This window comes from Daphnia pulicaria, chromosome 1 (genome assembly GCF_021234035.1).
Source record: "Daphnia pulicaria isolate SC F1-1A chromosome 1, SC_F0-13Bv2, whole genome shotgun sequence".
In the NCBI taxonomy this organism is placed as follows: domain Eukaryota; kingdom Metazoa; phylum Arthropoda; class Branchiopoda; order Diplostraca; family Daphniidae; genus Daphnia; species Daphnia pulicaria.
Window position 1 is genome coordinate 17,232,042 of NC_060913.1, and position 24,624 is coordinate 17,256,665.

At 40.4% G+C, this 24,624-nt stretch overlaps 3 protein-coding genes across 5 annotated transcripts; 1 reads left to right on the forward strand and 2 right to left on the reverse strand.

Annotated features, from left to right (window-relative positions):
• Positions 1 to 51: 51 nt before the first annotated feature.
• LOC124342576 (proteoglycan 4-like) lies at positions 52 to 9,989 on the forward strand. 2 transcript variants are annotated; one of them, XM_046795591.1, is made up of 5 exons: positions 52 to 180; positions 2,534 to 5,178; positions 6,340 to 6,510; positions 7,618 to 7,771; positions 8,172 to 9,989. In XM_046795591.1, the coding sequence occupies exons 2-5, from the start codon at positions 2,692 to 2,694 to the stop codon at positions 8,375 to 8,377; spliced, it is 3,018 nt and encodes a 1,005-aa protein (XP_046651547.1). In that variant the 5' UTR covers positions 52 to 180; positions 2,534 to 2,691; the 3' UTR covers positions 8,378 to 9,989. The 2 variants fall into 2 exon arrangements, with proteins under 2 accessions (XP_046651547.1, XP_046651536.1); XM_046795580.1 differs by lacking the exon at positions 52 to 180 and adding an exon at positions 1,318 to 1,543.
• Positions 9,990 to 10,413: 424 nt separating this feature from the next.
• On the reverse strand, positions 10,414 to 13,384 carry LOC124320664 (rac GTPase-activating protein 1-like). 2 transcript variants are annotated; one of them, XM_046783522.1, is made up of 15 exons: positions 13,272 to 13,384; positions 13,106 to 13,213; positions 12,805 to 13,007; positions 12,404 to 12,730; positions 12,200 to 12,341; positions 12,050 to 12,114; positions 11,951 to 11,991; positions 11,799 to 11,853; positions 11,507 to 11,716; positions 11,273 to 11,446; positions 11,122 to 11,201; positions 10,918 to 11,053; positions 10,762 to 10,790; positions 10,621 to 10,686; positions 10,414 to 10,558 (listed from the first exon to the last, which is right to left on the reverse strand). In XM_046783522.1, exons 2-15 carry the CDS (start codon positions 13,188 to 13,190, stop codon positions 10,516 to 10,518), a joined length of 1,656 nt encoding a protein of 551 aa, XP_046639478.1. In that variant the 5' UTR covers positions 13,191 to 13,213; positions 13,272 to 13,384; the 3' UTR covers positions 10,414 to 10,515. The 2 variants fall into 2 exon arrangements, with proteins under 2 accessions (XP_046639478.1, XP_046639477.1); XM_046783521.1 differs by having other exon boundaries at positions 13,106 to 13,384.
• A 1,436-nt stretch (positions 13,385 to 14,820) lies between these two features.
• LOC124344478 (secreted acidic protein 2-like) lies at positions 14,821 to 15,174 on the reverse strand. Its single transcript, XM_046798062.1, has one exon. The coding sequence runs from the start codon at positions 15,172 to 15,174 to the stop codon at positions 14,821 to 14,823; it is 354 nt and encodes a 117-aa protein (XP_046654018.1).
• Positions 15,175 to 24,624: the final 9,450 nt, after the last annotated feature.

Genomic DNA, 24,624 nt, shown 5'->3' on the forward strand with positions numbered 1-24,624 from the left:
ACTGTAGTGTCATGGCGGTTTTTCGCCTGTCAACAATTCAATATTCTTTGAAAAAAAAAATTAAATTAAAGTTATAGATTCTACTAGATCTGTCAAGCCATTTTGAACGTGCTCAATAAGTGTTGTCCTTGGACATCCTTCATCACAACAAGAACTTTTGGTTAACACCCAATTTTTTAGGTAAGTTTGAAATTTATTGCTAAAATGTTTTTGTTTTTTAACAAGTTAATTTTAGTTTCATTTTCAGCTCTTGTAGTTCTAAATAAGTGGTTTTCTGAACACCTTACTAACATTTCTGACACTTTCCTTTTTGTCTTTTCACAGAAATAGGCCTATTTTCATCAGTTGTTTGAATATATTATAGGTTTTTAGAGAAATTTGCTTTGTTTGATTGTTGATTCTAGAATATAACACATTTTGGACTCTTAAAAACAAATCTCTCATGCTACTTGAAAAGTGTACATGGAAAGCATTCAACGTACAAGACATAACATTCTGACAGTTCGCATCTTTTATTCTGAATTCTTTTTTGAAACATAGCCTCTGGATATATTTCAGCAATGAATTTACTCAGATGGTTGTCTAGAAACATGTACATTAGACATGGTAATATTGGAATTGAAATATTTTCATCATTGATTTTGTGTTGTTTTGGTTGGCATGCAAAGCAGGGAACACAAGTGCTTCCTGGTGATGATTCAGCATTGTAGCCTAATGAAGATGTCTTTTTAGAATTTAGTCAGAAGAAATATGCTTAGATTTTCCATCAATAGAACACATGCTGCAAACCCTATATATTCAAATAAGGAATATCACAACCATCACAAAAAAAAAGAAAAAAAAAAAAAAAAACTAAATCACCACCAGGAATTTGACTTACCCTGACTTGCAGGTCACGATCAAACGGTCTTTAATGACCGAGCTAACATTTGCCTAATTGATTTTTTGTTATTGTTGCATCCCCGAAAGGGCAATGAAACAGTTAGATGAGAAAGAAAAAGGGTAATGAAGGGGTAAGGTAAATGCTTTGTTTATGAAGCCAAGTCTTTCCCACATGGCGTTCATCGGAGGCAATGCACTCGAAAAGGTTTCTAGCCCTTTTTGTACACGATGCTTCCCAACGCCACGGACACCGCGGGGAGAACGCCTTGTCCGCAACAGTCATGCGTGCATTTACTATGTCCATTCCGTTTGTGTTTTGTTGAGAGTTGTTTTAAGTCCCGTTGCTCTTCTTCAGTTTGGCTTCAGACGTTGGAAAGTGGAGAGTTGTATTCCTGCATCTGGAGAAAGATTTTTATTCAGTTTTCAGTGAAATCTCCAAGTTACGTTTAGATAACTTGGATTTCGAGCGAATCAGGAAAGACGGCAGTAGTCATGGATGAAGTGTGTTGTCGAAATATTTCGCCCGACTGTGTTAGCCAGTCAGCAAACATGTGTTTGGAACTGTGTGATTCAGAAACGTCTAATCTTCCTGTCTGGAAACGCGAGCTGATTCGTAAAAAAAGACTGAGCAATGGACTAGGATCTTGTAACGTTAATTCAGGTATCTCGCATATATTAATTTCAGCGAAACAGCACTCATTTTGGCTTACATCACTGTTCAGCTAGTCTGGAGCTTATGGCAAAATAACGCCTTGAGAGCTATACGGCTTTTTTTTTATGTTATTCATTTTCTTCCTTTTTTTATTCGTTTCATTACCCCCACCTACCCTTTTGAACGAAAATACGTAGTGCACCATAACTAGACAGGTAGAAGAGCTCTTTTATTTCTACAAAGTTGCCCAAAAAAGAAGCGCAAATTGCTGATTCCTTTCGGAGAAAAAGAAGCGAACGATGTAACTCATGGGTTCGCTGCAATACTCGAAAAGAAACGGGAGGGGGGAAATGCGATCAATACGACAAGGGACAGTTCACGCCGTAGTATTTAGTACTTGTATTATGCCAGCAGGGGAATCCTTTTACTGGCGGACTGGTTCACAGGATTTCCACTGGCAATATCGTATTGAGGTCGATAGCAAACTGCGTTGTATCAAATGTGATATTGGTTCCGGTTGCCATCGTGCATCTTTTTAATGCAACCGAGATCACGTCACAGAAAGACAAAAAAGTTGATTTCAAGATTTCCGCCATCTGTTTGATGACTAAGCCAAGGGCTCTCGCCGTATAGTTTACGCATAGGAGCGAACGAAGCCGCTAGACAAGCCATCTTTCAGATAATGATTTTAGGGTGATAACGGGACCAGTCACGCCAGGCAATGCGCCTACAACGTCTTTATCCTCCCTACCTTTCCTTTTTGGTTGTTAACTTGTTATCATTTGCCTTAGACTGTTATGCAACCCGTAGAATGTCGAAAGTCGAAACCGATGCCAACTGTATAGCTCGATGAGAAATCAATAATTTGTCGAAATAATGTTGATAATTGATGACTTGTTTATGATGACAACCTGTACAAATATCTACGCCAAATGCTTGTTTGCTGTTTGTTTGCATTCCCCAACTCTTTTCTAAAAGTGTTTATTTTTCGTATTGCAGGCTGGAGTGGAGGAAACCGAGTAACACCTGCCAGTCCTAGTATTGCCGAGTTGGAGAACTCTACACGAGAGCGACTTCGGATCCCGAATAAAGGCCTAGTGGCCTCATTGCAAACGATTTACGAACCGCTGGTAGAAGGCGAACCGCCCGGGGCCAAAATGCTGGGCACCCGACCATTGCCAGGGAATGGCGCTCTCCAGCACGGTTCCGAATCCGCCTCCAGCCCGCCTCCGTTATCTAACGCAGCCCAGTTGGGGGCGACAACAAGAGAACAACTGCCTTCCATTGAGAATTTCAGTTCCACTCAGTCGCGATCGGTGAGCGGTCGCTCACCCAGTCGCTTCGCTGATGTGCCAGTCTCTCGTTCGGTGAATGGTGCCAACAACAGCGGAAATCTCATCGAGCACGTCATCCCACATTATCAGCCGCCAACGACGACGATACCAACGAGACGATTATCGGAACCCAACAGGACCAGAACGGCCATGGTGGAAGACACGCGGATGAGGAGCTCGGCCGCTTCTCAAGTTGACATGTCATCATCGGGCAGCCGGACGAAAATCACAGCCAGAGGACTGCAGGCACTCAAGGGAATGTCGGGCAACCGAGACAATGAAGACGAAGAGCTCCAGTACGGGCCGGGAATTGTGAACAAGTTGAAGTCACGTTACCTGAGCCGCACGCTGCGCGAAAGACCTTTGGGCGAGTCGCGTCGGCCGTCACTCCGTCGAGCGGCCAGCCTGGAAGACTGGCTCGACAAAGATTCCGGCCCTCAGCATCCGTCAGCCACTGAGAACGATTTCTCCGTTTTGGTGCGTTCCAGCAACGGTCGGGCCAAGAACGAGCGGCCCATTTCTTTGAATCTGGTGGCTGCACAAGCCGCCGAACCGAAGCCACCTCCAGCGCCTTCTCCTTCTTCCAGCCCGTCCAAGATTCGTGACCTAAAGAAGACACGATCTGTCGATTGTGTTTCACAACCGCCGACCTGGAGAAGCGTTTCCGTCAATGATTTGGTGGTGTCACCGCTGCAGCAGCCGAAACCGCCCAAAACACCGGCTGCAGTTCCGCCCAGTCCGACCGTAACGAGTCCTAAACCACCGGTTCCTGTGCTCCTGCCTAAAGATGCGATTGTCATTGTCGAGAAAGACGACACTCAAACTGTCGAGAAGAGCGCAGAAACAAAGAGCAATAACGTGCCTGTTGTCACCCCTCCAACTGCCCCCGCGGCCTCTTCTTCTTCTTCCGCATCGTCGAAAACGCGCCGCACTTTGCCCACCAACAGTCGCTACAATGTCGAAGAAGCCGAGTTGCCCGCTCCGGACACGGTCCGCCAAGTCAAACGCATTTTCGAGAGCGGATCCGGTCGGAAAGTGTTGAGCACTCGGCGGTCGCAGAGCGCCGGTCCGGGAATCAACCGAACGCCGCTGTCGGCCGCCAATCAGAGCTCTGAGAAATTCAACATCAATCGGATGAATCAAGTCAACTTGGTGAATAACAAGAGCGCCGCTTCGGTGGGACGGAAAAAGTCAGACAGCAACACGCCTCGTATCACCGAATTGGTTTCGCCCGACATCAAGCCGGTCGTCATCACCAAACCGTCGACGATTGGGCCCAAGCCACCGGTCCTGAGTCCCAAACCAGCCGTAGTCATCGAGAAAACACGTGTAGTGCAATCTTTGCCTAACGGAGCCACGTCCATGCAACGAACAGCGGCTCTGACGAAACTCGTTTCCACGCCACCACCTGTCTCGGTGGCCAGCCCTTCCGCCAATCAAAAAGAGCCTGTCGATCCATTTGAAGACGAGAAAAAAGAGAAAAAAGAGACTGAAAATCACGGCCTCGGTCATGGTCTTAAAATCATCTCGAAAACCGCTTTGGATAACATTCACAAGGAAAGCATTTCCATCAACTTCAACTTTGACGGCGAGAAGAAAGATGAGAAATCGCCGTTTGTGATCGGGCCAGTACAATCTCGACAGGTTGGAGTCATCCGACCGCAGCCTAAATCTCCAATCATTCAAAACGAAAAGGTGGTGATTTTCGAAGAGGCGACCTCCAAGGATGACGTCGATTCCGTTTCCAAAAAAGAGGAGCTCTTATTAGTGACGTCGCCCAACGCCGTTCCACTCGTTCCACTTGGTTTCGCCAAAACGCCAACCAAGAGTGAGCCTGCACCGTCGCAGACGACGGCCAAACCTGCCAGTCCACCCGTTTTTGCGTCCAAATCCCAAACAGCGGGTCGCACGAAACAGACTACTACCACTACTCCTCTGGCTGGATCGACCGCTCCTAAATCGGAGCCTGTTATTTCAACTGATGCCCGGCCCTCCAGTCCGGCAGCATTTGTCCCCGTTTCTCTACCCCCACCTGTTGACAAAAAGGTTGCAGAGAATGCGACCGTAGTGTCGGCTGCCAAGGCCATCTCATCTAGTAGTCAGATCGCCAAATCATCGAATAGTACGCCAGTCAACACAACGGCAATCCTTGGAGCTTATTCGCCCAGTAGCGGAGCAACACAGCCGAGCAAGAAATGGAATCCACATCAGTCTGAAACGACTACAGTCTTCAACTTTGTCAACGACACTTCAAGAAAAACCGATCACATTCGCAACGAAGGTGGATCGACAGGAATTCTTGTGTACAAGGTAATATTTGTCTTACAATGTTTTCCTGTGTTTTTCTAGACTAATTTCAACAAAATTTCTTTCGACTACGCTACGTGTACGTCATTTAGACTATAATAGCATTGTAAAGCTTAGCATTCATTTTCCTCCTATAATTTAGTGTTGATTCGATGTCTCATGAAGAAAGCATGTTATCTTTTGTACACAAGTTTACAAAGATATTGAGATTACATGAATATCGTTTTGGATAGACAACATAAAAAAGATATACAAAGGAAAACGTATACATCCAGTCGTAGATTTTCAAATCTATGGTTGAACTGGTAGTCTTGTCTTTTACTCCATCTTTCTCCAGAATAGAAACTTCTATTGGGATTTTGTTTGATATTCGAATTCAGTTCAATTTGAATCGATTTATTTTTTATTTTTCTAATTTGGTTCAATTCAAATAAAGGTATTTTAAAGCTATTATTCATTTTGTTTTTTGACGATTGTGAATATTCATTTTAAATGTTCGCGTTGATTTCTGTGAATGTTTCCTATAATTTTTTTCGTAATTCTCTTATTAAAATCTGGTGTGATCTAACATAATTTAAGCTAGCAGCCAACAAGTTGCAGGTTTAGTAGTGGGACCCGTAATAGTAAATCACGTGAAGAAAAAAAAAAGACGGAGGTATTTTAGGGTTGAACTGATGACTGGATTTTTTCTTATTAAAAATTCTTCGTCTGACTGCTTTAATTTGGTTTATTTTATTTGGTTGATGTTGATGCAATTCCCGTCTTAATTTTTATGTCTAAGAAAAAATTCTATTCGATTAGTATTCATGACGAGTAAGGATATTTTGAGTTTCCATTTCTCAATTGGCTTACGGGAAAGTTAGTGGAGCCCCTTTCTTTATTTTGTTTCCCCCCCCCTCTGCTGCTATACAGCAGTTCTATCTAGTTTTGAGTGATTGGAAAGATCTGCTTGGCATCCATAGCCCACAGCTTGGAACGCTTTTATCCCGCAAGTGGAACCCGCTATTTCTCGTGGTTGAATATTTTGAAAGTAAACAACACTGATCCGCATTTCTCCGATGGACTTTCTCCTGAATTGTGCCCCAATTATTGAAGCTTGGAAGAACTTATTTCTCTTCAGTTTAAACTGATTACCAATATTTCTTTTCTATTTGGCTATTCCAGTCCAACGATTCCGGAATTACCAAACTACCAGACTACGACCCCGGTGAATCGTCCGACTTTATCGACGATTTGGATATACTGAAACGGCCTCCTTCTCCATGCAATGTCGACTTTGAGGGAGCCAATGTAATAGTGGGAAAATCGCTTATTCAACGCCGACCAAAGAAAAAGGTAAATTTTATTTTGGTATGTCTTTAACATTCATTTTCTTCTCCCCCCCCCCCTCCTTTTTTTTTGTTATCTACAATCAACAATCACTGCGCGCCACAAGTGCACCACTGCACCCACAATCCCGGAATTCTTTTTTCCCCGGTCTGTGCTTTGACGATTTTTTTTTTTTTTTTTTTTTTTTTGACTTTCGAATTCCACGGGCGTGCATTGTGTCGTTCTTTTCCTCGTCCTAAAAACAGCCAATCCAGCAGAGAAAATTATGAAAACAGAGCCGCAAGTTACCTTGAAATCAGAGTGTCTTACGCATGGATAATATGCTATTCTCTCGTTGCTGGCGCTTCACTCTAGTTGATTCCATTTCTCGTCGTTACTTTAACGTTCCTTTAGTCTATACATCCAACAGCTGTCAGCTAGATAAGAACCTTGGTTGAGATAACGGTAAACATAATTTCATTATGTTTCTCAATGCCTGCACGAGATAGTCAGCTTTAATACGCATAAAGGAAGTTGTGGGCTACTGTCGATAGCGCCGTTTAAGAGGATGCCAGCGGTTTTGGGCACAGTATATCAATCTTGAAATCCAATATGTAGGATAATTTTTTGAATTGGAATTCAGGATTGATCCGTTAGCTAAGGAAAATATTCTAAATTGGCTAAGTGAGATTCTTGTATTACCAGTGCAGGAAAATGTAAGAAACCGTGAGTGTAAGTAAAAGTCCCCAAAATTTAGTTCTTAGTTAGATGTAATCGATTGTTTAAAAGAAAGATTACTTACACCGCATCAACTCTTCTCAAGAAAACGGAAGTTCAAAACCGGTCATAATGTTTTAGGTTGTATTGCGACGATGCATTTCAGATAGCAATAATCGTGGTTTTAGATTGTCAAATAAAGAAATTAATTAATTTACAATTTTCGGCTAATTTGCCCAATTTTCTGCTGGAAGTGAACTGTGCTATGCATTCCTGGGTGTAAATATGATAATAGAAATGGCCTTATTTTATTGTGAAACATTTTTTAATAGTAATTTTCTGCTTTTTCCTACATTTTGACTTGAACTATGTGATGTGTTGAAGATATTTAATGTGTTTGCTCATTTTTTATTACAGTTGAATATTACCTTCAACGACGACATGACGAAGTTGTTCGAATATCCGTCAGAAACATCGTTTCTCGAAGAGGGAGACGAAGCCGTGCTCACAATTAAGGCCACCCATGATGTTCGAGATAGTTCCTCGCAGAATTCAGCCGCAAACTCGAAGGGTATGTCCGGCATTTTTATCGTAAATTAAGCAGCGAAACAAAAGTACCTGTGATGCCAAACAGTTAGTTTGTTATTAACATTGCGCGACGAAATAGTGTCGTGTTCAAAGCCCAAGTATGCTGACTAACGTGCAATTTAGGTAATAATTATGTTCCATCATCTTAGTGGAATTTGCAATTTTTATGGCACACTCGTTCAATTTTGACGGGTGTACGTATCAGTTGTAAAATATTTGGGTTTTGTTTGAGGCGGACGTTGAAAGATTATGGAAGTAGGTTAAGCTATCTTATTGAAGTAGATATCCGAGTTGTGTAGACCATTTCGAGCATTACTGGTACTGACATGTTTGCTTGCATTGGACGCTCATTGCTAATGGATGTAATTTTTCTTTTTTTTTAGGAGGTCTCTCCAACTATACTCCTAGTAAAGTGCACATTGAAACCACTTTCGAGCTTGGAGTATCTCGTCCTATCTTACCTGATCTAACGCCGCAGCCGAATCAACCCAATTCTGGCAATCAAATGGGCTCAGTTTTGCACTATATCAAACCGGCCGAAGAGAGTACAACTTGGAGTGCCGAAACAACATCGGATTTGCTCTTTTGAGTTTTCCGAGCTCCTAGTTAAACCGCAGACTATGAAGTAAAAACTGCAATGATCGTTACATAAGCCTGAAATATGAGAGGAATTGAACGAGCTGTGCTTGAGCTCTCCACTAGGGGTCCAGTCGTACGTTTTGGAAAATAATTTCAACTTATTCGCCATTTACTGCTAATGACGTACATTCACAAGGAATTTGCGGTGAAATAATTGTCTGGTTGAACCATTTTTTATGATTTAATTTTCTACAGCCCTTCCGATGCACCGTGAATTATTTCATATCATCCGCGGAATTCCATAGTTCAATTACCCTTGGCGATTTTACCTAACGAGTATTATGACTGCACGCGCGAAGTAAAACAAGCAACACGCAGCGTTACAAGAATATCCACGAACAGCCGAGAAATCGGAGGGAAGGGAATGAAATAACACATCTCATTATCAAATTTCGTGAATGATGTGAAATAATTCATGCGGTACCGGGAAGAGTTGTAAAATATTAAGTCACCAAAAAATGAATAATCAATATTGACGAAGTACTGTTCCCGCAGAAGCCGTGCGTGTGGAGCACGTAATGAGTATGGAAATGGAAAAAGAGCTGGAAATCTTTTCCTAAACGTTCGACCTGCCCCTAGCGTCAAGCTCAAGCACCACTTATGCAAGGAGGGTATAAGGAATCGCAATTTTTATACTTCGTAGTCTGTAGTAAAACCTCTCTTCCATTCCACTGAAAAAAAAAATTAAAATGAAAAAACAGACAAATAACAGTCATAGACTGTTTAGATTACGTTGAGAGTTGCCAGATTTTTTGATCAAGCAGTTGACTGCTGAGGCAAAGAGCTCTACTTAACTGATACGGTTGTGTTAGCATTCATGTTTTTGGAACCGAAAGTGTTTGACTACCGTCGAAGAGCGCATGTGAACTTCGAAAACTAAAAGTTCCCCCAAGTCTTCAAAATTCCATCGATTTTTCGTGTTTAATCTTGTTCTTGAATAAGATTTCCTTTTTGCCGAATGATTAGTGCCCCTCAATCGAGTAAATGCATATGTATTCAAGTAAAACGTAAGTGTCCCTTAAACTTAAACAGCTGTAGCGATAGATTTAGTACTCGGATCCCCAATTAGTAGCTGGATCCTCTTTGTTGATGAATATTAGCTAGGTTTTACATACTGGGTTAAAATTGCTAAAAAACGTACGATCGAGGACCATCGAACTCTCTTTTTCCTTCCTTAACATTTTATTAAAGAATGAAACAGCATTCGTTCCACAGCCTCTACCGCCTTTCATTGCAGTCACCTTGTGTGGGCTGCGACTGCATTTTTTCGAAACATGTTCATCATGATTACGCATTGCGGACCAAATAAACATTCGCAAATAAGAAAATTGATTTTTTTTCGTGCATAACGTTTACATTCACCTAGTACAGAAAACGGCAAAGCTCCCTGGCTATGCCCTCGATTACACATATTCCATGTTTGTTTGTTTTTTTTATTTAGACGTATCTTTTGTGATAATGTTTTTCTGCGTTTTTGATTTGAAGGCCAATCTTTTTTGCTGAGTTTTCTTGATCTTTCGTTGTTGTTGTCTGCTCTTTAAATACAAATGGCTTCAGAAATATTCGGTGCATTTTATTTTCTACTATAAGTTTTATTTCTTTTAAAAAACTAGTATTTCTAAATTTGATTTAGTTATCTTGGAAAAATCGTGCGTGATTTGTGGAAGAAAAAAGGATAAATTTTCTTTGTATATAACTAAAGTACCGTAGTCCTACTTGACTCCTCGGATAAAATCATACAGTGCGTCGAATTGTCCCTGACAACGATCTTTTCAAATGCTTCAGGATTCTTAGATAATAAAATTTGCAATTCATTAGATGAAGAGGATAAGTTTTATGGTCAAATGAATGAACGCTACAATCTTTCTTTTTTTTTTCTTTTTTTTTGAGAAATAACAAATTCTCTTTGCGTAGTGGATTAGCACTAATATTTTTCAACTAAAAAAAAACTAAGATTAATATGGTTGACATTATTCTTTGACAGGATTGCGCATAGAAAGATGGTTTACTACCGAGATTGAATAATTACAGACTAATAATAAGAGCATTCACATACAATTGTTCGAAAGAAACAGGAATTTCAGTCGTTTAAAAATGAGGCGATGTGAAAAAGCCAGTCTTCTTCAAGTTTCTAAAAGGGAAATATCACATTAAAGACACCAAACCACCATAAATATATGGATTTCAGATCACCTTTTCCCCTTTACAGGAGTGTTATTGGGAGAATCCGTGCAAGATGCGTGACAATTCCAATAATCGCTACCAAGAGCAAACAATTTTAAATCATGATTAATTCTTCAAAAATTCAAAAATAAACTATGTTGATCTTTTTACCTTGCAATGTTGAGGAGTTTTTCCATGACCTAAAAATAAAACAAATGTAAATAGGAGAAATTGAAGAACATAATATTATTATATCAAATTATGTGCCATATTATGTTACATGCAGGTAAATAGTAGACGCAATGGTGATGAAAGCTCAAAACTCACCATTTGCTGTTCTTTCATGTCCTGAAGTTTCTTAAGCCCATCGTCGATTTGAGAGCGCGAATGGCCAATTATCATAGGAGCAAAACATTTTGCAATATTTATAGTCGATAAACGACTACGTTGGTTCTCCACCACTCTGGTAAAAAAAAAAAAAAAGAACGAATGTAAAGCAGATTTCTCCGGAAAAATGTAGAATGTTATCACCGTTGAAAGTGGAGTATTAGATAAGCCAGGGTGTCACGGTTAGGCCGAGGCAGTTCAGGAATGAGAGAACAAACAGCTGTCTAGTCAAAAATATAAATGTAATGATACGTACAGTAATTTAATAATCTCCGGAATGAATTGTTAATCATACTTGAACGTCGATTTCTTCTTGAACGTATGCCAATTTAATGAACGATTCCCTAGCAGTGTACGTAACCAGAGGCTCTTTGAGAGACTGGAGGAAGGATCGAACAACGTTTGTAATAACGGGAGTATTTATGCTGGACATCTCTCCCGATCGTATTTTACCCCGAAGAAGTTGTTCCTTGACGTAAACTAGTGTTAACCAAATGGCAGTTGGAAATAAAATTTGAAGTTCAATTACTTTTAATGCAATGATTTCTTTTTCAGGGGCGATTGCGCGGTAGTCTAGGCACTCCAATCCTCGCACTTCGATCTCTTCCACGCAATGGATAATAAGGGAAGGGATCATGGGCGTGGTCTTGGGTGAATAGTCGGCGATCGAGCCGACAAAACGAGTGGGCGTCCGACAAGTAGGAACACATGGGATCGGCATAGAAGATTTGCATTCAACCTAGATTTTGTTTTTAATTTAAAAAGTATCCTTTTACTTTGGCACCCATAAGAATAAATTTAGTTCAAAAATATTTATTTACGTGGCAAGTTCCTAGACAGTCGGAACACTTCAAGGCAGTCTTTCCGAATCGGATCCTATTTAACCAATAACAGAATCATTAATAGACAAGGCAAAAATTAATTGAAAGTAACATTATCAAATGATTTGTTCTGTTGCAATATTGGGGAGTACCTATTTCTACAAGGAATACAGGTTTCTTGCTTAAGTATAACCTATAAAACAAATTATTGAAATTATTTTTATTTCATTGATACTAAAAATCTATTTAACCTTGCTGGAAAACATGTGCGGCCGTAAAACTTTTTTCGTGGCCGAAACGCTTCTTTTGTCATTTCCTTAAAATAATTAGTAAACCGATAAAAATTTCAAAAATCTTAAAATTTTAGTCATACAGTTTGAAAAACGATAACACTACCGTACCTTGATTGCACATATTAAACTGATTGGACGTCGGTGACGCAAATTCCCCCGGGAAATCCATGCTGATTTTGCGCGTAGTTTGAGGAGGAATTGAAAACAACTCGGGAGGTGCAATCGTATTGGAAATCGCTATCGACCGGCTCTTTAGAATAAAATAAAACTGACTCTTCCAATGACATTGAAAATCAAAAAAGTTTTACTTACTGCTGGATGAGGACGTTTGTTATTCCCATCTCGGGCGTTCACAGTCTCGTTCAGGGCTCTACCCCTGAACTTACGGACAGAACGGATGACAGAAAGTTCCAAGTCTTCGTCCGTCTTCTCGCTCGTAATATCCAGCGACGAAAGTATCGACTGAGTACTGCTCTCTATTTCATCACTTGTTGAATCGATCAAGTGATTGCCAGGCGATTCCAAATCGCATCGTGAATAAGACTCGATCGAACTGATGGAAACTAGTCTGTCACGTGTCTCCTCAGTGATGTTTTGATCTGTTGTAACGATTTGTTTGACCATAATAAGTTTTCGTTCCTTTTGCAAACGAAAGGCAACAGTCAGTAGGTAGTCTTTTAAACGTCATTGTTTTTTTTTGTTTGTTTTTTTACCAAGTCTTTTTCCTCTTTTTGTAGTCGTTGACGAATAAGAATTTCGTTCTTCAGCAACTCGGTAACGTGGCGGACCTGCAGTTCTAACTTCTCTCTGTTGGCTCGAGCTTCGTTTAACTCCTTTAAGGCCGTCGAACACATTTCCTCGGTAGATAACCATTTCTTGCGGCAATCTTCTTGGTTGTTGGCAAATACTTCGAATTCTAGAAACCAAAATCCAAACAATTGATTGATTTCAACTGCAAGATTCCAACAACAGGATTTCGTATGCAAGGAATTGGATCATTTCGTGAAAACTTACCTCGAAGTGGGTCGTTGATCCAGAAGCTGAAACCACGACAAATGTCGTCAAACTGAGCCAACAAAGAAATTTTTTTGCTTGCCATTTTCCTCTTGGTCTTAGAGAAACCTGAATGATGTTTAGTCCGATAAATGACTGTATCCAGACGAATATTAATTAATTACACCTGAAAGTTTTCTTGTATGAGTTCCTGAGTCACGATAACCTGTTCAACCTTCAAAATATATACGCCAAAATCCCAGAGATGTTCGGTATGACACACGAAACCCAGGTGGGCGTTTTTATAGAGGTGCCAACAATATTTGTCCCTTTCCCCTTTTACATTATTCACTGCTGTGGGCGAATCGTTCAAGGTGTAACTAAACAATAATCCATCGACGGCATTGCGCTGACGTCATTGGAAGCCTTGGGCTACCACCGGATTTGAGTTTGATTTGAATGAAACCTGAATGGACTTTCTCGAGATTTAAAAATTTTTCGTTTAACCCGAAATAACAAAACAAAATTCTATTCAATTTGAATTGAGAATTTGAGATATTTATAAATGGAACTCCTCGAGAAGAACTCGTCCGGGTTCTCTGACGACGTGTACCCGATTTTTAACTTTGACGTGATCAAGAGAGAGACGGACGTGTTCCAGCCTCTGCTCATTCTTCGACGAGTCTTGCTGCCCATCCACATAATTTCCGTCGAATAAGAGGAATGCCAGTGCGTGTTCAGCCCAAAGCGGATGAGTTTGGCGACAGTCCATACCAGTGATAGAAGCTTCATGAGACATCCGCCCAATCTCGATTTAATCTCGATTTAAACGCAAAAAGTTTTGACATACAATAAGCTACAGGCCGCTTTGCCGGCCTTGTTAAGCAATTTTCTGAAACCAATAAGTTACGATACAAGATTTGTTTTACATTCTTATCTATGGAAAAATTGAATTTCCAACCATGTTGATTGATAGGCCTAATGCGATTTTCCATTTTCATATAGATTCTATCGATAAGAAGATTGTAGATTAATCAACATGTAGGCTATATTTTTAAAATAGTACCTTTATTATTTAACCTTCAAATACACAACAAAAAGCTAATCTATCGTGTCGACCTTATTTATTGGTATAACAAATTTTAAGATATGGCGAAGTTCTTATTCCCATAAAAATTCCGCATTTTTCTGACCCACGTGATTAATTTTTCCTATTAAATAAAACAAATGAAAAGGCAAAACCAACATATTTTCTTTATCTGAAATTTATTAAAATCAACTGTCACAAGAGAGACAAGTATCAAAACACGGAAAAATGAACATGATTAGGCTATATGTAGCCGAATGAAAAAAGAGTGTAGAGTGGGTGGAACCTCCTCTTCGTCGAATGGAATTCCAACTTGGAAATTTACTTAAAAACTTTTTAAAACTTGGAATTCATATTTTTGCGTAAGACTCGAGAAGCCAAGCAACTTATTAGAGGCAGCGACAGAGCGTCGCTGATGAGGATTTGAAGGTTAAGATCGGAAATCCCCTGACGGGCGAGTTGATTTTGCCATTCCTGAAAGAGCATCAAGTGTCGAACTGCTGTCGTCCGGCTGGTCTATGTGGGCCCCGTATTCCAGCAGCAGCCGATATTGAGCAACGCTGCTGCGATTCATCATGGCCAGCAAGTGGAGAGGAGTTGCCCCGTGCAAGTCGGCCGCATTAGGATCGGCTCCGAGTTGAAGGATCAACTAGATCACGAACAGCTGCAAATCCTCGGCTGGATCGTCGGCCATGTCGTCATTTTCCATTTCGTCGCGATGATCTATAATCAGCTCAAAGTCCTCGTCGTCACTTTCGTCCGAAGACATCTCTCCGTCATTACCACACGACGGACATCCACTCACGTCACTGTCGTCATTGAAATCACTGCCGCTATCTTCATCCTCCTCCGAAGAAATGCCAACTTGACTCCAGTCAGCGGAGCTCCGGCTCAAGTCGCTATTCAAGTCGTCATTAAAGTTGTTGTCCTGGTCACTCCCAGTGTCACTGGTCACTGCCGTCAAGTTGCTTATTTCCAAGTCACTGCTCACGTCGCTATTCATGTCGAGGCCCAACTCGCTCCCGGAGTCGCTCTAAAAGTCTTGATTGAAGTCGAAGCCGAGAATTTCTTTATGGGGTAGCATCAAGCTATTTTTTTTTTTAATTTTTCCGATCATGGGAAGGGTAGGTTTAAAATGGATCATTTTTTCCCCATAAAATGGAGAAACAAATCTGAAAATGAATTCCGTTGTTGAGCTTGTGAAGCTCTTCATTTCAGAGTTTTCCGCGTCTTCCTACCTTAACCCGTTCTGTAGTTATCCCCCCTCAAAGTACCCTAATTTGCATGGAGCTCTATAGAGTGTTCAACCCAAATTTAGGAATCCATTTTAAACCTACCCTTCCCTTGATCGGAAAAATAAATTTTTTTTTTAGCTTAATGCTACCCAAAATGGCTACGGCCAAAAAAAAATTTGTCGCAATCCGATGAAAATTGGATTTTTGGGAACGCCGAGAAAAAAAGCCTTTCCCCATTAGGTTCTCTCGCGCATTCCCAAACTTTAGGTAGGTACTGTATGTCCGGTTATTCACCATCGACCGTCGAAGATGCATGGCTGCCCTCCAGTACATGAGGCCGTTTTGCGGGGCTGGATGCGTTTCGTAAAAGTAAAAATTGACTGCACCCATCAGTTCCAGAATGTTGATCTTCTCCTGTCGGCCGTTGGGACTTGAGACGATGGAATCGATCTTTTGGGTGGGGATGGTTTGCTGATTCGAGCCCACTTTCATGGAAAGGAGAAAGGCGGCAATGTCCAACTCTCCGCAAACGATAGCCACGTATACAGTGCTGGAACGTCCAGGTATTCGACACCATTCCACATCATTCGTCCAATTTGCCCGATGGGAACGTCCAGTTTGCCAACCAATAATTTGACCATGTCCAAATTTCCCCGCTGAATGGCCACCAGTAGAGGGGTCTGTCCATGTTCGTTGTACTCTCTCAAAACGGTTGTCGTTAAAAAGGCGACAATGACTTGTCGATTGCACTTATACGATACACAGTCGTGAAAAAGACGCCAAATTTCTGGTTGAAAACCCAATATTTTTTTATCGAGTAGAGATAATAAGGAAGGAGTCGAAAAAAAAACCCTCCGAAAGCTGCTCACGCCATTTTGTCCAACAAAAAGACGACAGTCTTTCTATCTGCATTTTGTGTGACCCCACTTCCACCTTCTCTTGCTTTACGAGGGGCGTTTTTCGTTTCCTTTCCTTAAGTTCTGTTGGCAAAAAAGGAGAACGAAGGCCAACATCATCCCCCGTACTCTTACTTCCCATTAGAAGGCGGTATGCTTCCGATCCCCTGTTCAATGTTCATCCCCCCTTTCGTCCTCTCCTACCCCATTCTTTTTTTTTAATAGCAGGTGTTCACCCGCCACCCACTTGACTATCAGTGGGAGAAACATGGCCACTATCCGTTGCATTCATTGCCCTCCTTTGCAATGAACGGAAATCCAAAGGTATGGGTCAAGCCGACCCCTAAGTGGCGCGTTGCAGTGTGAAGGGGTGCCGTGAACAGGAGATTTTTATTTGGCTCGGCCCATGGTGTTGCTTGCAGGACTTTTCGAGTTAATCGTGCCCGAGGGAAGAATAGGGAGAAAAGGAAAGTCTGGTCCCCTCTTTTTTTCATTCTTTCCTTTCCTCCTTTTCAAAAAATGCCCCGCAGTCCACTTAAGTTATCAGCCGAAAATCCGTAGACGGAAGTGGATAAGCGATGGGTGGCGAGTAATGCTTTTGAACTCTTCTCAACACTCTACATTTCTTGCTCATTCTTCCCGATGCCGTAAAATCGTCGGACAAGAATCTTCGCCAACAATCCTCCTCCTCCTCCTACAAATACGACTGTATCTCACAATATTGTCAACCAAATCAGCAGTGAAATCACTTGTTTTTTTTTGCAGTGATTGTGTTTTTTCATTATTCGAATATTAATCAGGAGTTGTTATTATAGCAGAGAATAAAATTTTATTTGATAATCGTTTCAATTCCACATTCGTTCAGTCAATTCACGCCGATCGGTATAGTGTGCAATGAGCAATATGACGGATGGATGTTCTACGGGATACAAATCAGCAAAAGAAAATGATGCCAAGGTATTTAAACCACCCAAAAAAGAAAGGCAATTCATTTTATGGGGAAAACAAATGAAAAGAAGTGACAGAAAATTTTCTAGAAAAGATTATGTGTGTTCTAGACATTTTAAAGAAGAATTATGTAGGTTACACAGATGAGCTAGCCCCAAGCAAAAAATGTCGGAAACAAACAACCTCTCCATTATCAAACAATCCAGAAGGGAAACTTGATGGACGAACAACAACTGATGGTAACAGTGTTGAAGTTACTCTTGGTGGAGAGAACGGAATTGAACACACCCCTACAAGCACACGTACATAGTTTTTCTTTTTTCCAAGAAAATTTATGGTTTATTTTTATTTTTCCCGTAAAAGATGGTGAAATTTTGTTGATATCGTACGCAAAAGTAAGCCATAATTCACATCTCGGATGATATGAATAACACTTGAAAATGCTATTTCACCAGTATGCTGCATAAAAATCCGAACACAGCTCTTTTTCAAAAGCCCAGTTCAATGTATATTTTTTAATTTGAACTTTGAAGACTTCATATTATCTGAAGAATTAATTGTTTTAAAAATTCCATTTCTTAGAATTAAGAAAAGAAATGCAAAAACATTTTTTTAAATAAAGAAAGAGACCAAGGTGTTCGGATTTTAATGCAGGATACTGTACGTCCATAGGACGTTTCAAAGTCGCCCGCTTCGTTTGGGCTGGACATCCAAGCCGGACGTCATTTTTTGTTGTTTTGGACGTCGAAATGTCCTCTCCAATGGACGTCCAAACTGGTACTCCGTTTGGCGTCCGAAAATGAACGTCAAATGGATGATGAAACAAAGAAAATAAAAATGAGCGAAAAAAGATTCGACTTGTTCTAGCATCGAACCTTTCTCTCGCATCCCACTCTCCCACTCTACCCACTAGATCTTTGACTTTTACACTCATTTGATTATCTTATGTATTGACTTGACGAAGCAATACCATCAATATAAAATACTGATGCAACTCCATAATGCGTATGGAATAATTATGCAATACCCGGAAAGAACAATATAAAACAATAATTTCATATTTTTTTAAACTTATTTTATTGTTTATTCTATTAAATAATAAAAAACCGGTAAAAACTATAGAAACTAACCTATTAGCACATTTTGATAGGCTAACAATTGCTCGATTTCTATCGACTGATAGAATTCATGATTTTGGCTAGGTATTTCTCGTGGATGTCCACTGGACGTCCAGTTTTGTCGTTAAATGAACGTACAAAACTGGACGTAAATGGGCGTTTAATTGGCGTTCCAACGAACGATTAATGAAACGTCCAAAATATGGTACAACCTGACCATCTGATGGATATTCCTACTAGGACATCAAAAACAGAGGATCAAAATCGTCTGTTAGAAGGATGTCCGCAGCTGCCAGAAAACGGACGGACCTAGTTTGGATGGCCGGACGTTCTATGGACGTCCTATGGAAGACTTGTGCTAGTAGGGACAACTTCAGAAACAGGATGTGAAAATCTCGTCGAAACTAACATGAAGAAAACATCACTTCTGTTCTACAAATTGAAGAGAACATTGTTGTTCAAACAAATCCATTCAAGACAACTGTTGATCGACTAACTTCTAACACATCTCTCAATATTCTGGCAGAAGATGTATCTCATCTTATGAAGACAGTTGAAAATAACATCTTCACAATCAAGGAAGTACAAGTAAGAAACGTGTTGTTTGTGTCGTATTATCTTTTCATTATTATTTTTTAATGTTAATTTTTTGTTCATCGTTTTTAGTCCAAAGGTCAAATTGTTAGATTTACGGAATGCTGTATCTCACAAGCAGGATAAAAAAAACCCTCTTTCTGGGTTAAGCAGATGAACAAAAACGCATCTATATCCAAATACATTTGAAAAGATGAAAGTCAAGTATGCAGTGCTGTGCAGATGCTGTCTAATTCAGTTGCCAATGGATTTCGGTATTTCAGAAGTATGCCGGAAATAACACAGGATTCCTTACAAGGTAGCATGTTATTTACTAATACTTGTCTTATTAGTTATTACTATGGTATTCATAACATCGTTTTCTATTTAAGGTACTGAAGGTACAGAGAAAATGGTTCTTAAATTGAGCAATGTATTTGATGTTATGAACGGCCATTCTAAGGTTAACGGTATGAGTTTGTCCAATGGGACTTGGAGGAATGGAAGAAAGGTAGTTTTCACATAATATTTGACAATTATTTACATGTACAATTGCACAACATTCATACCAATTAATTCTTTTACATTGCAGGTTTTAGAAACATTCCTGAAAGACCTATGGGAAACGGAGCTTGCATGTGATTTAACAGGCCTTTCTGCTTTTTGTTCGCAAACTACTCTGGAAGCATTAAGAATAACAACCCTAAGAACAATCGAACTCACTAATCATTTGTTGTCAAAAGAAATTAACTACGAATTTCTGAAAAAAATCAATAAATTGTAATTGAATTTACGTTATTACAAACTAGCATGGTGTATTTATTATTACTGGTACTACACTACTAGCATTTTATTATTACTAAACTAAAACACCCTTGTAAAACCACGATGCTTTATCCACAACGGTTAAACTTGGCGCCAGATTTCATGGCCACTAACACTAGAGAACCTAGCGACAGAAGTGAGAATGATTACCGAAAATTAGCACAGTTTTTTCCTCTCGCGTTTGCCCACCTCTCCTGATACATCGTGGTTAAACACACTTTTCGTGCCATGTCGAGAGTAGGCATGGTCGATAGTACTACTCAAGGCATAGTCTTATTGGGTAAAATGTGGCGTCACGTGACTTTTGGCAACTTCTATTGGGAGTTTGACTGTGTGCACTCTTATGGCGTTTTTACGTGGGCTTTTTTGACCGCTCCAAAAAACAGATGGAGCTACTTTTCGCCAAAATCCGTTCCAGTGGGCGCTAAAGTGGCGCCCAAAATTCTCGAGCGTCCAGTCGCGCCATTCCACTGGGACGGAATTCGCTCAAACTTGGAGCGAAAATCACAATCTGGATTATTTTTTCGACTACGAAGTCTAGGGCCGGAGTCAAGAAGCAAATCCAGATTCGACATTTTTTGCAGAAAGTAGAAGCAGACGATGTTGTTTTTCTTAACAGACGCTTGGACGCTTGGAACATCTGACATACTGTTCCACTGGTCGAGCAAAATAATTGTTCATTGTCAGATTTCGTGGCGCTCCAAGTGGGATTTTGAAGAATCCAGCTCCGAGCTTGGTAATTTTTCAGAGCACTCAGAAACGCCCCCGTGAAAACGACATTAACGAACCCCAGCTACGGCTACGAAGCACTGATTCACTCTGTGTGTCAAAAAGGGTAGACGGTGATATAGGATTGAAACGAAATAGGAGTGGTAGAAATAGGTCTACGTTTTAGGACTGGACAAATTAGGACTGGTCGAAATAGGGCTATTTTTGGCAACTGATTATTGCTAGTCCTATTTCTCCTTACGAGCAGTCCTATTTCTACCATTCAGTAGTCCTATTTCTACTTGTACTATTTCACCAGGTATTGGATCTGACATCCTTGTAGGATTTTCTTGAAATAGTTCAGCTTATAGATCCAGCACCCTTCATGTACCATTCAGCCGATGAAACCATGTTAATAATAGTCCTGCTCATTTTTCTTTTGTAACTTTTATATTTCAAAACTTTTTAAACTTTTTAAAAATTAGAAGCTTGAATGCAATCATAAAAATAAAGCCCATTTGTTAGAAATATCAATTTGGAATACAATTTAACGTTAATTTAGAAATAATATATTTCTGAGGGATTTTTCTCGCGCTTACTCTGGGACCCCCGGCTCTTCCCTAGCAAGACAAGTTTTCTGCTATTGGAAAACGATTAACACAGGGTTATAGATGGTTTTACATGCTAGAATTTCTACCTACAATACTTGGTAAATTGTTCGAGCGAGCAATGAACAATTCGTATTGTTAGGGGAATGGAGTGAAGACATTGACTGTGTGCGACCTCTTTATTTCAGATGCTTCTCAGCAAACAATAAACATTAAAAGAAGGGGAAAGGTGAGAGATGGCGCTCAGATGGCCGTATCTACCACTTAAACACGTCAGAATTGGAGCATAACACGGTTGTGGATCTTACGCCGGAAAAAATTATAAGGCGGGATTGGATGATCCTGATGAGCCGCGGTCGAAATCGGATCTTTGGCTTCCACAATTGGATCTAGTGAAAAAACAAAAAACAAAAAAAAAACAAAAGATGAATTAGTAGACCGTCGATAGTCGGAGGCGGAACCTAATTCAAGTTAACACGGGAATGAAATGGGTGGAATGGGTGGTAAGAAGACAGTCAATGTCTTCACTCCATTCCCCCAACCATACCAACTGTTCATCGCGAGCTAAAGCTCGCTCGAACAATTTACTAATTGTTGGTAAATTCGTTCGATATTAACTGTGTCTTAAAATCAAGATACCCTTTGGTCAACAGCTACTACTAGCCAGACTTTTGGTTTGAATTTGGAGTTCGTGGGAGTCCTGTGGACTGCGTAAGATGGATGCGCCCACCAAATCGGTATTTTTCGGTACGGATCTTTTGTAGAACCTAGCAAAGGTAGACTCCAGGATCCATTGGCAAAGATTTAGGATCGATTGGATTTGGACGCCTCTATTCGTCGCCTAAGATGCGGCTGCTCCTCTTGATGATTTGGCCGAAAAAACTGACGTATCGATACCTGCTTCTTTGAGCTGTTCTTTGATCCAGAGTCCGATCGTCGAGCTTTCTACAGTTTTGTGGTGCTTGTTTTAACCGACGAAGAGTGACTTGCTATTTAAGTCGTTTCTCAGAGGGACCGTGTGGTCTCTATAGTTTCGCATGCAGGTAAAAGGGCATATGACGGGCTTGGAGACAAGCTCCGACTGCTAGCACGTGAAGCGGGCCTGAATGTTGGGCTTTTCTTAGCCGGTTCAAGAGAAACATTACTCCACCTTCCGAGAAGCTGATAGAACGGAGCTGGATAGCGACCAGACTGGCGCATCTCGATAGCGAGATGAGAGAAAGAAGGGTGGTCGCCTTGCGGGCTAGTTGCAAGGTCGCGAGGCTGTCCAGGGCGTTGGCAGATACGTCTAAATGCGTCAAGACTAAAAACCAGAGGGTTCCTTCCCACCTCTAGATTCTCTGACGATAACCTTAGGATGGATGAGAGCATTGAACGGGCTATATTTACCGAGCTGTCGCTAAAATAATCCGAAAGGAAATCTAATACCTTTTTGACGCCAGACGACAGGGGATTGTGATTCCGTTGATTACATCAACTGCTCCAAGCAGACTGGTATTCACCTGCGAAACTACTTCAGTCATCATGGATTCCTCCCTGAATATGACTTTCTGCAAATTTTCAATAGATTCCATCAGTTGAAGAAGCAAAATTTGATTGTGAGCTCTACACTGCAAGTTTTGGTAGGGTTTAAGTTCATGAGACGAAAACATAGAATTACAACAATGGATTTCTAATTCCACTCGCCCCCGGGTGGGATCGAACCACCAGCCTTCCGGTTAACAGTCGAACGCGATAGCCAATTGCGCGAGGCATGTTTATCGGACAATGAAAACCTGTCAATCTCAACAGGTGAACCAATCATTATATTTTTGCTATGGACAACACTAATACAACTTTCAGTTAAGTCAAGGTCTACCAGGAGAGGTATCCGAACATCAACCAGAATAATGGAGGGACCTTGAAGATTCCCTCAGATTCCGCTTGGAGCGCAAGCGTCAGGAAGGCATAGATTTCAGCTATCTCCTTAATGGCATACCTCACCCTTCCCCTTTAGTTTGATTCAGTCCCCTGCTCTACTTCTCCTGGTATATACCCGCCATGTAAAATGTTAATCGATGCCTCCCTGACACTCGCTCTCTAAGCAGAATTTGAGGGATCCTTAAAGGTTCCTTGCCTATTCAGCTTTCATGGTTCGTTCGATCGTTTGTCTATCTCTCCTGGTAGACCGTGGTTAAGTAAATACGAATTACAGCAAATAATCCACTAAATAATGAGGAAAACAAACAATAGTTAAATCACTTAAATGGATCTGTTAAAACTCGCACAGAAAAAAAATTGCGTTTAGAACAGAAAGTTTTTAATTAAATTTACAAAATCATGTATATAATATTTTCCATCTTCATAAAACTTCCTTAAAAATAAAAAACAAAAACAAAGGCTTACCCGGGTTTTGAACAGATGGCGTACGGCACCGTAGCACAAGGCACAAGGCACAAGGCTTCAGCCACTCGGCCAACTGTTCCTCTTAGATAAGCGAATTTTTTGTCATTATATATGCGTATTTTATCAGTTTAGTCTATAATGTACAAAATATGGTTATTCTCACTACGCACTCTTCTTCCTTGCCAAGGTAATCTCCCTATGCGTAGTCAATCAAGATGGACTTTCCCTGTCTTGATAGACTTTGTGTGCGAATTACAGCAAATAATCCGCTAAATGATAAGGAAAACAAACAATAGTTAAATCACTTAAATGGATCTGTTAAAACTCGCACAGAAAAAAAATTGCGTTTAGAACAGAAAGTTTTTAATTAAATATACAAAATCATGTATATAATATTTTCCATCTTCATAAAACTTCCTTAAAAATAAAAAAAAAACAAAGGCTTACCCGGGTATTGAACAGATGGCGTACGGCACCGTAGCACAAGGCACAAGGCACAAGGCTTCAGCCACTCGGCCAACTGTTCCTCTTAGATAAGCGAATTTTTTGTCATTATATATGCGTATTTTATCAGTTTAGTCTATAATGTACAAAATATGGTTATTCTCACTACGCACTCTTCTTCCTTGCCAAGGTAATCTCCCTATGCGTAGTCAATCAAGATGGACTTACCCTGTCTTGATTGACTGTGTGTGCGAATTACAGCAAGTAATCCGCTAAATAATGAGGAAAACAAACAATAGTTAAATCACTTAAATGGATCTGTTAAAACTCGCACAGAAAAAAAATTGCGTTTAGAACAGAAAGTTTTTAATTAAATTTACAAAATCATGTATATAATATTTTCCATCTTCATAAAACTTCCTGAAAAAAAACAAAAAAAAACAAAGGCTTACCCGTGTATTGAACAGATGGCGTACAGCACCGTAGCACAAGGCACAAGGCACAAGGCACAAGGCTTCAGCCACTCGGCCAACTGTTCCTCTTAGATAAGCGAATTTTGTGTCATTATATATGCGTATTTTATCAGTTTAGTCTATAATGTACAAAATATGGTTATTCTCACTACGCACTCTTCTTCCTTGCCAAAGTCCCTATGCTCCCTATGCGTAGTCAATCAAGATGGACTTACCCTGTCTTGATTGACTGTGTGTGCA